Source organism: Copadichromis virginalis, linkage group LG9 (genome assembly GCF_057382275.1).
Source record: "Copadichromis virginalis isolate Kocher_CV1m ecotype Utaka linkage group LG9, C_Virginalis_male_GT1.1, whole genome shotgun sequence".
Taxonomy (NCBI): Eukaryota; Metazoa; Chordata; class Actinopteri; order Cichliformes; family Cichlidae; genus Copadichromis; species Copadichromis virginalis.
In genome coordinates this window covers 34920422-34937441 of record NC_140626.1, presented here as the reverse complement: position 1 = coordinate 34937441, position 17020 = coordinate 34920422, and the positions used below count along the sequence as shown (strand labels likewise).

Below are 17020 nucleotides of genomic sequence, written 5' to 3'. Positions count from 1 at the left end.
AGATGGAGGAGAAGCTCCTCCCCTTCAGTCCCGTAAGATGTCACGGCTGAACGTTTATACAGAGAATCCACAGACAGTAGGGGTGTGTCCCAGAGACACAGATACCTGCAGCTCAGACAAAGCAGCCATATTATTGGTCAGATGATGAAACACATCACAGCCGCCTTGTTTCTGTTGGTTCTTAAACATGAGGAACCAAACCCTGCTGAACGAGCTCGTTCTGACCTGCTGATGATGTAACTCCGTTTCTCCTGCAGGAGCTGAACGTGATTGGTCTGCTGGTGGACAACGCCACAGTGAGCGAGTGGAACCTGCAGGGTTTACCCAGCGACGACCTGTCCATCCAGAACGGCATCGTGGTGACGAAGGCGTCCCGCTACCCGCTGCTGATAGACCCCCAGGGCCAGGGCAAGACCTGGATCCAGAACAGAGAGCGAGACCAGCAGCTGCAGGTGAGAGCGTCAGCACGTGACTCAAAGTCCGAGCGCTTCGCTGACTGTTCGTGATTTTCTTCTTCTGTGGCTCAGGTGACGTCTTTGAACCACAAATACTTCCGTTCCCACCTGGAGGACAGCCTGTCTCTTGGGCGCCCCCTGCTGCTGGAGGACGTTGGTGAGGAACTGGACCCTGTCCTGGACAACATACTGGACAAAAACTACATCAAGTCTGGCTCCACTTACAAGGTAAAACAGCTGATCTGGACCGGAGGCTAAACGAGGAAGAAGACACAGTAACGGATGTTTCTCCTCCTCCTGCAGGTGAAGGTTGGAGACAAGGAGGTGGATGTAATGAAGGGCTTCACGCTCTACATCACCACCAAGATGGCCAACCCAGCATACAGCCCTGAGGTCAGCGCCAGGACGGCCGTGGTGGACTTCACCGTCACTCAGAGAGGCCTGGAGGACCAGCTGCTGGGACGGGTCATCCTGCTGGAGAAGCAGGTCACTCCACCCGCCAGTTATCCAATCAGTGACGTAGTTAATGAGTTAGCTAGTTACATTTCCTACGGTATGTTTGAAGGCCATTGTAGCACTCGGCACGTCCACATTAAGATGTTTTACACCACACACTCATGCTGTCTGCTTTATGTTGGTGGGAACGTCTGAACCCACGTGTCCGTCCAACATCTCAGCGGAGGCCAAACAGGCCACGAACAAAGATAACGTTTCTGTGCACTGAACTGAAGGTGGATTAAATATGCCTGCCCTCATTTTGAAATGATTCCCGTGTTCTGATGAAGGAGATGGAGGCAGAGCGAGTGAAGCTCCTGGAGGAGGTGACGTCCAACAAGAGGAAGATGCAGGAGCTGGAGGACAGCCTGCTGTTCAGGCTCACCAGCACACAGGGCTCGCTGGTGGAGGACCAGTCTCTGATCGAGGTGCTGAGCGTCACCAAGATCACCGCTCAGGAGGTACCAGCTGCTCCTTCACTGCGTCTCCTTAATTCAATTCAATTCAATTCAATTCAATTCAATTTTATTTATATAGCGCCAAATCACAACAAAAGTCACCTCAAGGCACTTCATAGATACAGAGAAAAACCCAACAATCATATGACCCCTTATGAGCAGCACTTTGGCGACAGTGGGAAGGAAAAACTCCCTTTTAACAGGAAGAAACCTCCAGCAGAACCAGGCTCAGGGAGGGGCGGGGCCATCTGCTGCGACCGGTTGGGGTGAGAGAAGGAAGACGGGATAAAAGTTATTGTCTGATGCATGTTTGTAATGTTCATCGAGGAAAACATTTAAAAATCATCAGCTGCACTCTATTAACGTCCAAGGATAAAAGTCTGCAGCTGGAATGTGAAGAATAAATCCGCTGTAAGGGTCACAAAATGGGGGGGGGGGCGCCCCCTAGGGGAGGCGCAGAGCCCTTGCGGGGGGGGGGGGGGGGGCACAGTATGAATAAAATTAAATAAATTTTATAAATAAAATAAATGAATTAAAAAAAAGTGGGAGCAGCGCTGGGCTCTTCAAATCACGGACGAACAGTATCCCACATTCTTGATTTTTAGTTCACAAACACTTGTTGTAATGACTAACTACTCCTGACATGTTGGAGATGTTTGCTCTTTATACAGTAAAGTTACAGTGAGATACAAATAACATCAGGCTGATCCTGCCACGATTTGTTCCCCCGGTTCAAATCACAGACAAAAAGTATCCCACAGCTGTAGGTCCTGTCTGAGTCCTTTTATCTTCCAGGTAAGTGAGAAGCTGACGGTTGCCGCGGAGACAGAGGTGAAGATTAACCAGGCCAGGGAGGAGTACCGGCCAGTGGCCACCAGGGGGAGCATCCTCTACTTCCTGATTGTGGAGATGTCGCTGGTGAACGTCATGTACCAGACGTCGCTGTGGCAGTTCCTCGGGCTTTTTGATTCGTCCATGCAGAACTCGGCCAGGTCGCAGGTCACCTCCAAACGCATTAGCAACATCATCAGCTTCCTCACTTACCAGGTGCTCCTCATCAGCGCACACCTCAGGGCTGTCCTTTCTTTCCTGTAACGTGCACTCGAGTGGAGGTTCAGGATGTTTGTCTATCCCTCAGGTGTACCGTTACACAGCCAGAGGTCTGTACGAGGAACACAAGCTGCTCTTCACTCTGCTGTTGGCTCTAAAGATTGACCTGCAGGCCCGAATCATCTCGCACGTGGAGGTGCTCACCTTCATCAAAGGTTACCTTCTCCTCCTCCTTTCTTCTCCTGCATCCTCCAGAGTCCTTTGAGAGTGAAAGTTGTTTCTCTCTCGGTGTAGGCGGAGCCTCTCTGGACCTGAACTCTGTAGAATCGAAGCCACGGCGCTGGATCCTGGACCAGACCTGGCTGAACCTGGTGCAGCTGTCCAGCCTGCCTGCGTTCTTCCAGATTCTGAACCAGGTGAACCAGAACGAGCGCACCTGGAAAGCGTGGTTCGACCATCCGGCGCCAGAAGACGCCCCGCTGCCCGATGGCTACGAGGAGAAGCTCGACACCTTCCGGAAGCTTCTGCTCATCCGGAGCTGGTGCCCCGACCGGACCATCGCTCAGGTCTGACTGCTGATTTGATCTGACAGAGCAGACTGGTTAATGTGGAGGCTAACAGCTGATGGTTGCAGGCGCGGCGCTACATCTCAGATTCTCTGGGCCAACAGTACGCCGAAGGCACGGTCCTGGACTTGGACACCATGTTGGCAGAGAGCAACAACCGAACGCCGATGGTGTGTCTGCTGTCGATGGGCTCCGACCCGACTGAGAACATCGAGAGATTAGCCAAGAATAAGGTGAGGGCGAGTAGTGAAAGGGCGGAGGTGAACGATGATGTAATAAAAAGGAAAAACATCGGAAACTACCGAAATAATTAATACATAAGTACGAATAATATAGTCATAAATCCTATTGAAGCAAACGATCGGATATTTACTTTAAACCTAAAGAGTGCAGATGACCGGGGTACACAAGAAAATACAGAAATAATTTTTGTGTATTTATAGAAAAATAGCTGAAAGTACAGGAGCAAAAGCAAATTAAGGAAAAACACTGATTTATTTTGTTAAAGCCTAGATTTGATTTTTTTTGCTGCAGGGGGCGCCGTGCCGTCCCATCTCCATGGGTCAGGGCCAAGAGGTTCACGCTCGCAGGCTATTGGCCAACAGCATGCTGGATGGCGGCTGGCTCCTCCTCCAGAACTGCCACCTGGGACTGGACTTCCTGGATGAGCTGCTGGAGACGGTCACATCAGCGGTGCCGGAGAGCGTGCACAAAGATTTCCGAGTGTGGCTGACGACCGACGTGCACCCCAGGTAACAATGACGAGGTCTGAGGTCCTGCTTTAAGTCCTGGCGGCCCCTCTGCAGGTTCACTTTACGGCACATTTAGTCTCAGCTTAAACCAGCAGCTGTGTCTGCAGAGCTGCTTGACTGTGTTTGTGTTTGTGAGCAGGTTCCCCATCACCTTCCTTCAGTCCTCCATCAAGTTCACCAATGAACCTCCTCTTGGTAGGAGACATGATCCTGATGAACTCGTGAATTTTTATTGATCCTTCGCTGTCTTTCACTTTCCCACTTATTTTATTTTATCTGTCGGCATCAGGCATGAAAGCCGGTCTGAAGAGGACTTTTAATGGTGTCACTCAGGACCAGCTAGAGATCAGCAACCTGCCTCAGTGGAAGCCTCTGCTGTACGCTGTGGCCTTCCTCCACACCACCGTGCAGGTATCTGCCAACACCCACACGATCAGATTCATAAATCCACCATTTCTTTGTGGAAAACAGCTCCTGTAAGATCATTCTGATGTTATCATTTCTCCTTCTTCTTCTTTATCCCATCAGGAGCGTCGTAAGTTCGGCCCGCTCGGCTGGAACATCCCCTACGAGTTCAACCAGGCAGATTTTACCTCCAGCATCCAGTTTGTGCAGAACCACCTGGACAACCTGGACGTGAAGAGAGGCGTGAACTGGAGCTGTCTGCGCTACATGCTCGGTCAGTCTCTTTAAACCTGCTCTGTTCTTTCCACTGTAACGTTTCATCCATCAGATTATGAGAGAAACCTCAAACCCTCCAGGTATCCAGAAATCTTCCTGACTCTTTCTTCACGTCTGCTCTCCAGGTGAAGTCCAGTATGGCGGTCGGGTGACGGATGACTTGGACAAACGGCTCCTCAACACGTTCACGAGTGTCTGGTTCAGTGAGAGCACCTTCAGTGAAGCTTTCTGCTTCTTTAAGGGCTACAGCATCCCTGCCAAGGTCAAGAGCATCCAGGAGGTCCTGCAGCACATCGAGGGGCTGCCGCTGGTCGACTCACCGGAGGTCCGAGCACGCTCAGAGACGGGACGCGTCCACACTGAGGCAGTACTAGCCCAGTCACATGTCACATTTCTCCTGTTTACAGGTGTTTGGACTCCACCCCAACGCTGACATCACCTACCAGACCAACCTGGCGAATGACACGCTGAGCACCATAATCAACATCCAACCGAAGGACACCGGAGGCGGGGCCGGGGAGACCAGGGAGGCCAGCGTGCAGAGACTAGCCAATGAGATGCTGGAGAAACTGCCACCCGACTACATCCCACATGAGGTGCTTGTTTAGCACCGAACGGCCGACCCAAAACTCGACGAAGAACACAATCCCACCAGCTAGCTTAGCTTAGCATGAATACTGGAAACAGCTGAGCTGCTGTGTAAGCAACAAGCTGCCAAGTTAAAAACAAAAATGTGCTCATGTTCAAAGCAGCTTTGTTAGGCTCAAGAAACACACGCAGCTCTGTGCAGCTCAAACAAACAGTGTACTAATACACGAGTGTCAGAGATGCAGGTGAGCAGCTTTGTGTACGTTTGGACCGAGCCAGGGTAGCTGTTTCCTGTTTCTAATGTTTATGCTAAGCTAATATTATTGAACTTTGACAGGAAGTGAAAAAGAATGCAGAGATAAATATGACAAAGCACAGTGTGGTTGTACTCTAGAGCCCGGCTGCTAACCCCGACCGTCGCCCAGTGAATGATGGAAACGAGTGAATAGATTTCAGACAGCAGATTTGTCAGCGTCTGATTCTTTTAGATGAATTCAGACTTTAAATCATCAGCAGAATCTGGCATCTCTGAACCATCAAACACGAACACGTTCATGAGTCCTCTGGAGAAACATGACGTCTCTGTGTGTTTTGAAGGTCAAAGGTCAACTCCAGAAGATGGGTCCTCTTCAGCCAATGAACATCTTCCTCCGACAGGAGTTGGACCGAATGCAGCGTGTCATCAGCAGCGTACGGAGCACGCTCACTGACCTCAGACTGGCCATCGATGGTCAGTCACACGCACACACACACACACACACACACACACGTTCACTGACGCTCGATGTGACTCGTGCTTCCGCCGTTGCAGGGACCATCATCATGTCTGAAGACCTGCGCGACGCCCTCGACAGCATGTTCGATGCTCGGATCCCGCGCCTGTGGCTGAGGCTCAGCTGGCCGTCGGCCACGCTCGGCTTCTGGTTCAGCGAGCTGCTGGAGAGGAACCAGCAGCTCAGCGCGTGGATCAGCGCCGGCCGGCCCAACCAGTTCTGGCTCACCGGCTTCTTCAACCCGCAGGTTGGTTCGTTGTTCCGGAAATCTGGAGTTTTGGAATTCTTCAGTTTTCTTTCCGAATGTTTTTTGTTTCTTTAGGGTTTCCTGACCGCCATGCGCCAGGAGACGACACGCTCCAACCTGTCCAGGGGCTGGGCCTTGGACACGGTCACCCTTAGCAACGATGTCACCAAGATGATGAGGGAGGACGTCTCAGCTCCGCCCCCTGAAGATGTGGGTGGAGTCTATATCTATGGCCTCTTTCTGGATGGAGCGGGATGGGACAGACGTGGCGCCAAACTCGTTGAGGCTCCGCCCAAAGTTTGTCTTTTTAAAATCAGTGTTTTTTTACTTAAATTAAAATAATAAACTGAAGCTTTAAAAAACTTCAGCGTTCAAAAGTCCAACGTTTTACTGTTTCTGTATTTTTTTGTAAATTAACATAAAAACATTTTAAGAGTTTTTAAAGATTCATCTAATGAAAAATTATGAATTATTAAATGATTCAGAAACTAAATCTAAACTAAAATTTAGGAACTAAATGAAATCAAAGTATTTTTGTTTTTGCTCAGTAATAATAAGTTTGTCTCTGCCCCTCAGGTCCTCTTCACCCCCCTCCCTGTGGTCCACGTCTTCGCCGTCAGCTCAGCCAACATGGCCGACAGTAAGCGTCCCCCTGGCGGCGGGGGGGCGGTCAGCCTGTACTCGTGTCCCGTCTACAAGAAGCCTCGACGCACCGACCTGAACTTCATCTTCTCCCTGCAGCTGAGGAGCCTGCAGCCGCCCGAGCACTGGACGCTGCGAGGCGCCGCGCTGCTCTGCGACTGCAAGTGATCCAAACGTTGTTGTTCCACAGACACGGACAGACACTGACCGTGGGGCTCTGCTGCGTCTCACTCAGACCTCCCCACAGTTTCAGTTTGAGCTTTTTTATTCTGATGTTCTGATAGTTTCCATTTTTCTTCAGCACCAAACATGTTTGTAGGTTTTCAGTCTGTTAAATTTATGAAAATCAAAATGTTTCCACCTCTTCTCTCTGCAAGTCTCTAATAATAATAATAATAATAATAATAATAATAATAATAATAATAATAATAATGATAATAATAATAATAATAGTAACATTAATGATTTTGTATGTGACCTCACACAGTAAAGCTGATGTGAGGATCATCACAGTTTTGGTGGTTGTCGAACTTAGTGCATAAAATAATAATTTTTTTAATTAAAAAACTTTCCATCTGTCATTTCCTGAGTGTTTCAAAATAAAAGTCCTGTCTTTCATGTTTTGAATGTGAGGCTGTTCCTGTGATGCCTTCAAATCTGGTTCAGTCTGCAGTTTTTTACAGTTCAGAGCCAAAGTGACTCAAACATTTACTTAAAAGAGGTTTTTGTTCGTCTGGGTTTTCCTGCTCAGCAGCGCTAAACAGGCAAAACGCACAAACAGAAAGAAACAGGAAAATATGTGTTTCTGTGAACAACGCAGCAGCAAAATGAAAGACCAGGATTTATTTTTTAATGATTGACAAAAACATTAAATGATCATTTTTATTTTCACATAAATGTTCCATCGGTCCTTCTTTTAGAAGAAGTTTAGAAATTAAAAATACTAATAACACAGCAGGAAAAAGCCGACAGCACGAGTCCTGAAAGGCTTAAAGAGAAAATAAACGCACAAAGAATGAAACGAAAAGGCACAAAACCTCAAAACAAGAGTGAATTAAATCTGACCGACACACAAAGATGCTAAAAGCCCCAAACATAAACCTGTGAGGTCACTAATGTCTATGTGTGTGTGGGTGTACACGTTTACATGTCTTTGTGGGGACCAAAATGCCCGTCCCCACAAGTTTGAAGACATTTTTGGGACTCAGGATGTGGTTTTAGTGTCAGGGACAGTCGGGTCAGGGTTAGGCATTCAGTCTTAATGGTTAGAGTAAAAGGCTGAGGAGAGCATGATGTCAAATAGATGTCCCCACAAGGATATGAAAACACAACCGTGTGTGTGTGTTACTGTGAATTTGTGAGACAAGTGAAGATTTCAGAATCAGTGAATCACCAATCACTTCCTGTTGGTGAAGAAGAGCAGACTCTTCTTCAGCCACAGAAATGAAGAAGCTTTTATTTTGACGAGCTCAGCCACGAGCAGAGGCGACCCTGCAGAGGTGAAGGTCACAGTCAGAATCAGCGCCAGAGAACCGCACGAGGACGGCCTCACTGGTCACGGCTGAGTTCACTATGTGATGGTAACAAGCTGATTATTACAGAACAGGAAACACACGTCTGCTCATCAAACACCAGCTGCTGCTGCTTTCATCAGTCTGCCAACAAAACCTCACAAGAAAGAAGTTTGTGTGAGTTTGCAGCGTTCCTCTAAACTGAGAACTAAAACAGACTGAAAATGGGAGCATGCAGCCGCACTCGAGAGTCAGGCAGCTTAAATGTGTTTGTCTTCATCTGTAGTTACTGTTGTGATATTTTGATACCATGGTAGCATTTACAGGATATTGTTTTGTAGTGATTTAATGATTTGAAAACTGTTACTCAATAAGGCCCATTTACTAGTTGTTTTTCTCTTTCTCTCTGACCCATGTATTGATGTGTAAGAATCACAGGCTGGTACCCCAAGGTCGAAAATACCACAGAGACGAGACCACTTCCTTACTCCCATCCTCCCTTCCTTATCTTTTAGAAAAGAGCTTGTTAAAAAGCCAGGTGGTTTGTTTCAGAATTCACTAATGAAAGAACTCTGTATTCTATGTCTAGGAGTGTATTTTGCTGGGATGACCATAAATTGTAGCTGAGCTGATAAACTACACAAAGGATACTTCTTTGCTCAGAAGGCAGGAAGACGCTTCCTTATTTGGTCTGTACCGGTTTGAACTGAGAACCTGCTGACACACGAACCTTTTTTCCTCTATATAAGCTGTTTTGTACTGAATAAACCTTTGAGTTGATTGTGGGAGAGCAATCTGAACAGTCTATGTGTCACTTTGTTCTCCTAACTGCTCCCGGCGCTGTAACTAACCCGCTGAACAGCATACTTGAGTGTTACTTTGAATAATTAGGGATCTTATAAGGAAAGGGAAAAACTCTGCTTATCGCTCACGCCACGGAGGAAACCCGGGACGGCAATTTCCTTCAATTTGGTGTCAGAAGTGGGATGCTGACGAAGGTAGGCACTCGTCTTTTATTTTATAAGACTGTGTTATGCCTTTCTCAGTGATCCATAAAAAAAACGGGATATGCTGATGCAAGTTTCACTTAGTGATCCAGAGAGATACACTGACGACTTCTTTAGTCCCCGAATAAGGTAAATTAAAAGCAGAAAGACACAGGAAGTTGCCTGTTGTATTGCGAGAAGTTGCTCGTTAAGTGAGAAGTTGCTCACCCAAACAAAAATTGCTAGCAATAAATTTAAAGTAACCTCAGCTGTGCCACAGCAAAATACTAACATAAATCCTTCAAAGCGTGTAAACCCCTCTGGAAATCACTGAACATGGTGCAGAATAATTCAAAGACCACAGACAGGTCCGATAAAAAAATCGAAATTATCTGTAAAACCAAAAAATAATAAAATAAAAAATATAAAGTTTCAAATAACGGCTCAGTACGCCTCCCACTTCCGGTCACGTGCAACGTGTCCGCGAATCGGTGAAGACTTCCATGATTACGTAACCAGAACATGCAGAAGTACTTACGTGACTGACTTTGTTTACAACTTAAAAACTGTAAGTTCAATGCATTCTAATTTATTTCCGGAGCCCTATCCCGAACGATTATCGCCAGAAAACAGGTCAGTAAAACCGAAGGCCAGTGCAGATACTACCACGAAAGCTAAAAGTGTTAAGATAATGTTGAATTTTGATGTTGAAGGCTCAGAGGAAAGTGAAAAATGATGTATGCAGGACCCGCTCCAGCACAGCAAGGAGATTTCAGAGGAAGGAAAGATAAGAGTAGAGATGTGTGTTTTTATTGTGGAAAAATAGGACACTGGTTTCGTGAGTATCGATTTGCAGTCTCCGACAAAGCACGCCCGCCTCGACCACAGAACGCAGTACAAGTTCCGGCCACTAGGCGTCAGCGGAGCTCTTCCAGTCAAGGTAACTGGCAACAACGGGAGCACGCAATAATGGCTCCACATCTAAGCAGCCTTACAATCCACAAGGTAGACAAGCTAGAGGTGCAAATTTAGCTCAGTTTTCCAGCAGCCGCAGACACCCAGAGCAAAAATGAATTTGTGTATTTAATTTAACACAAAGTGTGAAATGTTTGCTGACACTGATAACAGCTATGTTTTCTCTGCCCTATGCATCATGGAGAAGGAACAGCCTCTGTGTCAGCTGGACGCCTCAGCAGAGAATGAACTCAACACCTTTTTTCTGGTATTCCACGTCACACACTGTGCCAAAAAAACAAACAAACGTGTACAAATACAACAAGCCACACTTTTGTTTCTCTCACACTGTTCAACAACATGATAACTGCTCACACAAGTGAAGGTCAAACAGTGATTTTGTCACATAACTCAGACATAGGTTATGACATAACTACACCATGTCGACACATAGATCTACCTTATACCTTATATTGACTTTATGCCTTATATGCAACAAGCCAGTATATGTCAAGCAATATCCCATTTCCACCGAAAAAAACCTCAGCTCTAGATGTCATCATAGGAGATTTATTGACTACAGGAGTAACAAAGCCCACACTCCTGTCAATCCTGTGCCAAAGCCTAACAAACCTGGCGTATGGCGTTTTACACAAGACTTAAGGCAAATTAATGCAGTCATTATGCCTCTGTCACCTTTTGTTCCAGACGTTCGCAGCATATTGACATTTATTCCGTCAACAGCCACACATTTTACTGTGGTGGATTTATGCTCTGCCTTTTCTTAGTGCCTGTGCATGAAGACACACAGCCGTTATTTGCATTTACACATAGAAATAAGCAGTACACTTGGACTCGTTTGCCCCAAGGCATGGTAGACAGCTCTGCTGCTTTCTCAATGGTGGTCCGTGCTACCCTGGACAGCTTCACTCCTCCAGGACTGTACCCTGATCCACACGTGGATGACCTCCTCCTCTGTGCTTCAGTGAGGAACTATGTCAAACTGCTACACACATGCTTCTCCAGCACCTCCAACAGACTGGCCACAAAGCATCGGCAAAGAAAATGCAGTACTGTCAGACTTCTGTTCAATATTTGGGATTCACACTGTCTCACGGAAAACGTTCCATGACTCCAGACAGGGTCAAAGCTGTGACCTCCTTCCCTCGGCCCACTACACAGAAGGAAATGTTGTCCTTCCTAGGCATGGTGAACTATTGCAGACAATGGATACCAGACTGTTCTTTTCATGACCACATTCTGCATGACTGTTGTGAACCTGCACAGGTGTACTGGCCCAAGAGCATGGCAGTGGCTACCGTCCAGTAGCCTTCTATTCAAGGTGCTGTCCGTGGTTGTTCAGGAATGCCGACCTGCCTGAGGGCAGTAGCAGCTTGCTCTATCATGATAAGGGACTGCGAGAAGCTCACACTCTCACATGACACTATTCTACACACCAATCACCAGGTCATGACCATTCTAGCAAACATAACTACACAACATATGCAAATCTCACTATAAAAGCGAGCAGCACACCCAATTCGCCAGCACATTTATTGATCCTATGCTGTGTTCTTCTGACCGACAGGATGGCTCAGACAGGCTTGACGATCATGACTGCATGACACGTATACAGGAATCCACAGCTATTCAGTGGTGACATTGCCTGACATCATACTAGAGGCTCACTCATTACCATTTCACTCAGCACAAAAAGCAGAGCTCATGGCTTTAATACGCGCTTGTGAGTTACAGGTGGAGACAGCCGCTATGCGTTTGGCGTTGTAAATGACTTTGGCACATTGTGGAGACAAGGAGGATTTAGATCTGCTGATGGAAAACCGATTGCTAATTCTGATCTTGTGCAAAGACTTTTGCAGGCTATACAGTTACCATCGGCCGTTGCAGTTGTAAAAAACGAAAGGACACAGTACAGCTGACACAGACGAAGCAGCAGGTAATGCCCTAGCAGACGTGACAGCCAAGGCTACAGCTGCATCACAGCCACAGCACCTCCACAGGAAGTATTATCTGTGCCCCTACAGCTGTCACTTGTTAAACTCCCAGACTATTTAGGAACAAATGTTGATTTAAAATTCATACAAGAGCAAGCCTCTGCATAGAATAATGACTGTACCTTAGATGACAGGGATGGCCTATACAAAAATGTTGAGGGTTTGATTGCCCTCCCATGTTCCCTACTGCCAGTCCTTGTCCGACATTTTCACGTGTGAGTCATGTCGGACAAAGAGAGGGGTAATAGGGGCAATAAAATCAAGATTTGTAATTGAGAAAACATCACATGCAGTAAAAAGCATATTAGCAACTTGTTTAACATGTGCACGAACTAATGTAGGAAAATCAAAAGCAAAACATCAGCATTTACCACAACCAGATTTTCCATTTCATACATTACAAATTGATTTTACACACATGCCAGTACAAGGAAGCATCAAGTACTACCAGGATCAATTTAGTAAATGAGTAGAAGCTTATCCAACCTCAAAAGAAACTGCAGAAGTAGTCTGTCAAAAGTTGAGCAATGAAATAATACCCAGATTCGGAATACCTCACCAGATTAACAGTGATAGAGGATCTTCATTCACATTAGAAGTAATTCAAAAGTGTGCTAAAACTTTAATGACCTGGGTCAAATTACTTCCTCAAGTCCTCTGTGAGATTAGAATGACTCCATCTGCAGTAACCAAATTATTTCCATTTGAAATAAGATTATTTCCAACACCATGGTCAGCTTCCAGAGGGGCACCGCTATTAGAAGGTGATGTAGATATTGCATTGTCCGACTATGTCTACAATTTGGTAGAAACACTGAATAATAACTATCAGAAAGTTTGTCTCTCTCAGGCTCTCCCCTCCACAGTTCCACCAGTGGAGACCAGGAGATGCGTGTTGGTGAAGTCGCTAAAACCAAGGACACTCTGGGAGGCCGCGTTTTCCAGCCCCCAGGCTTTACTGGCAGTGACGAAGAACCAGCATCCTTACGGACGGACAACCTCAGTGGATTCATGCCAGCAGGGTTAAGACCAGCCCAATCGGACCATCTCAGGCGTCGGATCAAGCAGACGACATCTCAGGCGGGCCAGCGCCAGGAACAAGAACAAATAAACACACACGGGTAGATGACATCTCAGGCGAGCCAGCGCCCGGATCCAATTCACCTACACACACGCAACTACTGATTAACACACAACACCTGAAAGAGCCAAGGCTCAGAGCTCTTTGATCCTTCACGTGAACAAGAACAAGGTACTCAACATTCAGCAGGAACAGAAAGCTGAGAGTACCACATGATGTCTAATCTGATAAAGCCAGACTCATTCCATCCTGATAATGGAGAAAATGAAATGCCCATTGTCATCATACGACCCTTATTCAATGTCTCTCGAACCTGGGACCAGGCCAGGAGACGACTGAAGAACTGTTTTTCTTATATATTTTCTTATATATTTAGGTTATTTATCATATCTATCGCATTAACTTTAGGATTTTTCTTTGCTATTTTGTATTGTAGACTCCAACCATGTTCACATTTCTGCAGGTCATATTTTGCTGACGATACCTCATGCTCTATTTTACAAGACACCTACTTAATGCACTCCTCACGTTCCCTAAAATCAGTAAATGACAACATAGACGCCACTAATAAACCATTTTATGCACCCCCTAGAGCAGGAGTCAACTCCTGGTATGAAAATGCCAGAACAGCCGCTCGTGATTTAGGAAACAGTAACTGTTATGTCTGTTCAAAGGCTAATCCAGAACAGGTAATAGTAGGATACCCCATATCCGGTTTCCCCCTCACTGAGGGACTAGAGAAAATCGGCGGAGATAATGCTCTCTTTAAAGACACTTTACAGTTGACTCTGAGCCCCCTCGACTGCCTACTTAGACACACACACACACACACCAACTAACCCTGAGACTCCATTAGGCGAATTATTGAAGTTATCTAATGACACCGCAGGGACCTGCGCCCCAATGAAACGCCCCAAGAATAGGTTAAAGCCCTCACTACCCCTAGGACAGATCCCTTTCCATTTTAATACTAGTATGATATGTCTGCGCAGACTAAAGTTAACTGGCCCAGACACACACATAGATTATACAAAGGATAACTACACATTTTTCTCTGACTCCCCAGGTGCACGCTGTAATGAGACATGGCTAGCTGTCTCTGTGGCTGAAGTTGTATCATATCTGGAGGAACACACACACAGTTCAAGTTCGAGCGGAGAATCGATCATTGTTCCCCCAGAAGGTGTATTAAATGACACTGACTGGGGGGAGTTAGTTAAATCACACATGGTCACGCGCCTGACCAGACCAATCCCACATGCTTATTGGTTGTGCAATAATACCCTTAGATTAGCTTTACCTGTTAATTGGACCGGTACCTGTGGTCTAGTAACCGTTGATGTTTGCTGTACTTTCATTCCCAATAACACCGCCCCTAACGGTTCATTCACACAAGCTATGAATAGACTTGAAGCATTGAAGATAGAACTAATTGCCAATACAGGCCACGGTCAGTGGCTAGATAGGTGGCTACAGGACACGTTTGGAAAATGGAGGGAACTAATTGTAGCCTTTGTAACCGTTGCAGTATGTTTTCAATGATTATTGTCTGTTGTGTGATACCATGTATACGCTCTCAGAATTTTTGATATTAAGCTTGCTCAAAGGACCAGATTCATGATCTGTTTTACGTTTATGATTTGTCTTTAGATTATGTTATTACATTCTGTCTTTATACTATGTTATCATTTTATGATAAAAGGAGAGAACTGTTGTGATATTTTGATACCATGGTAGCATTTACAGGATATTGTTTTGTAGTGATTTAATGATTTGAAAACTGTTACTCAATAAGGCCCATTTACTAGTTGTTTTTCTCTTTCTCTCTGACCCATGTATTGATGTGTAAGAATCACAGGCTGGTACCCCAAGGTCGAAAATACCACAGAGACGAGACCACTTCTTTACTCCCATCCTCCCTTCCTTATCTTTTAGAAAAGAGCTTGTTAAAAGCCAGGTGGTTTGTTTCAGAATTCACTAATGAAAGAACTCTGTATTCTATGTCTAGGAGTGTATTTTGCTGGGATGACCATAAATTGTAGCTGAGCTGATAAACTACACAAAGGATACTTCTTTGCTCAGAAGGCAGGAAGACGCTTCCTTATTTGGTCTGTACCGGTTTGAACTGAGAACCTGCTGACACACGAACCTTTTTTCCTCTATATAAGCTGTTTTGTACTGAATAAACCTTTGAGTTGATTGTGGGAGAGCAATCTGAACAGTCTATGTGTCACTTTGTTCTCCTAACTGCTCCCGGCGCTGTAACTAACCCGCTGAACGGCATACTTGAGTGTTACTTTGAATAATTAGGAATCTTATAAGGAAAGGGAAAAACTCTGCTTATCGCTCACGCCACGGAGGAAACCCGGGACGGCAATTTCCTTCAGTTACGTTTCATTGGCTGGAAATGTGCTAACTGGAATCCTTCATGAGTCCAGATGAACAAAAACAAGTGTTTACTGCTCCACGCTGCACGAGTCAAAATCACTCGGACGCGCCCACGTAGGCATTCCGCTAAAACCATGTGACCACCTTTAAACCTGTCGTGAATATGATTTTAGACTCTTCACTTTATTTTGAAAGAACAGATTTGCAGGAAGTGCGGCTGCTGCAGAAACTCTTCACTTTTCACTGGCTTTAATCTTGAAGGTTTCTCCAGATGTGGAACATTCATGCTAAACATTCAACATCTGACGAGCGTCTCCGTGTAAAACACTGACAAACTCAAACTTTATACGGTAACTGACAGATTTATTCCTCCATTTTCAGGCTTTTCACAATGAACTTGGATTAGTTTGATGCTTTTCTTCACGTTGGTGAATAAAACCAGCCAAGAGGCTGATTCCTGCAGAGGAGGAGGCAGAGTGGAGGAATCTGCAGGTCTCTAACACACAACCAGAGCTTCAATCATAACGAGCACATAATAAAACCAGGATCCCCCCGATCGACTCTTTCAGCCTGTTTCCTCTGGATCCAACAGGATCTAACAAACCCCAGCTTCTGCTGGGACACTGGTCATCATGGGAGGAAAAAGATGGCTGCCGTGTTGCTGTTTCCTGTCTTACACCAGCATTATACTTCCTGTATCTGTTTTCAATCAGAGGATGAACTTAAAGCTTTCAGTCTGCTCTACAACCCACCACCTATCCACACGTCTGCTAAGTGACTGGAAATCAGTAAAACTTCTACCAGACTTTAGTAAATGTTGCATTAAGATGAGCAGACAGATTTTAATCTCAGCATCGCAGATTTTTCAGGACACTGGAAGAGTTCCTGCCGTGGATTTAGATGTTAGTGTTGTGTGGATGATCCCATTCTGTGATCTTTGTGTTACTAACACTGATGCTTTTACACTTTAGGACCCTCGAGACCTCTGCTGCTCAGCTGTCCTGATCGCTGCCTCCACTTTAACCAGAGGCTGTAACCTCTGATCATTTCACCTGCACCGACAGCAAAACTCTTCTCCAGAACCAAACGTGCCATAAACCCATCACAGCTTCATCATCAGCTCAGTGTCAGCAACATGCAGACGACCGAGCAGCAGAAACTCTGCAGGGAACGTCTGAAGTCTGTTCTTCAGTTTTCCCAGCTCACTGTTTATTGAACACGAGACAGAAAAATAACTTCACCTTTAATGTGAAACTTTTATCGCCTGTGACATGTTTGCAGGTAGTCTTCGTGCTGTGATTTAGTGTCACATCCATAAATATCACACAAGGTAAAAACTACAAGTCCCAGCATCCTCTGTGTTTAGGGAGCAGCAGTG

At 45.8% G+C, this 17020-nt stretch overlaps 1 protein-coding gene across 1 annotated transcript in view; it reads left to right on the top strand.

Moving 5' to 3' along the window:
- The window catches only part of dnah5l (dynein, axonemal, heavy chain 5 like), a 47600-nt gene extending 40266 nt beyond the window's left edge, over positions 1-7334 (top strand). Inside the window, exons 67-85 of the mRNA XM_085469158.1 lie at positions 1-32; positions 258-452; positions 528-683; positions 759-941; positions 1241-1411; positions 2204-2455; positions 2547-2673; positions 2753-3024; positions 3093-3257; positions 3559-3776; positions 3916-3971; positions 4066-4187; positions 4305-4455; positions 4583-4782; positions 4865-5053; positions 5643-5775; positions 5857-6065; positions 6141-6362; positions 6642-7334. The exon at positions 1-32 is cut by the window's left edge and continues 145 nt beyond it. Of these exons, the coding sequence (XP_085325284.1) occupies positions 1-32; positions 258-452; positions 528-683; positions 759-941; positions 1241-1411; positions 2204-2455; positions 2547-2673; positions 2753-3024; positions 3093-3257; positions 3559-3776; positions 3916-3971; positions 4066-4187; positions 4305-4455; positions 4583-4782; positions 4865-5053; positions 5643-5775; positions 5857-6065; positions 6141-6362; positions 6642-6875 (3287 nt within the window). The 3' untranslated portion in view covers positions 6876-7334. The remainder of the gene's footprint in view (positions 33-257; positions 453-527; positions 684-758; positions 942-1240; positions 1412-2203; positions 2456-2546; positions 2674-2752; positions 3025-3092; positions 3258-3558; positions 3777-3915; positions 3972-4065; positions 4188-4304; positions 4456-4582; positions 4783-4864; positions 5054-5642; positions 5776-5856; positions 6066-6140; positions 6363-6641) is intronic.
- The last annotated feature ends 9686 nt before the right edge of the window (positions 7335-17020 follow it).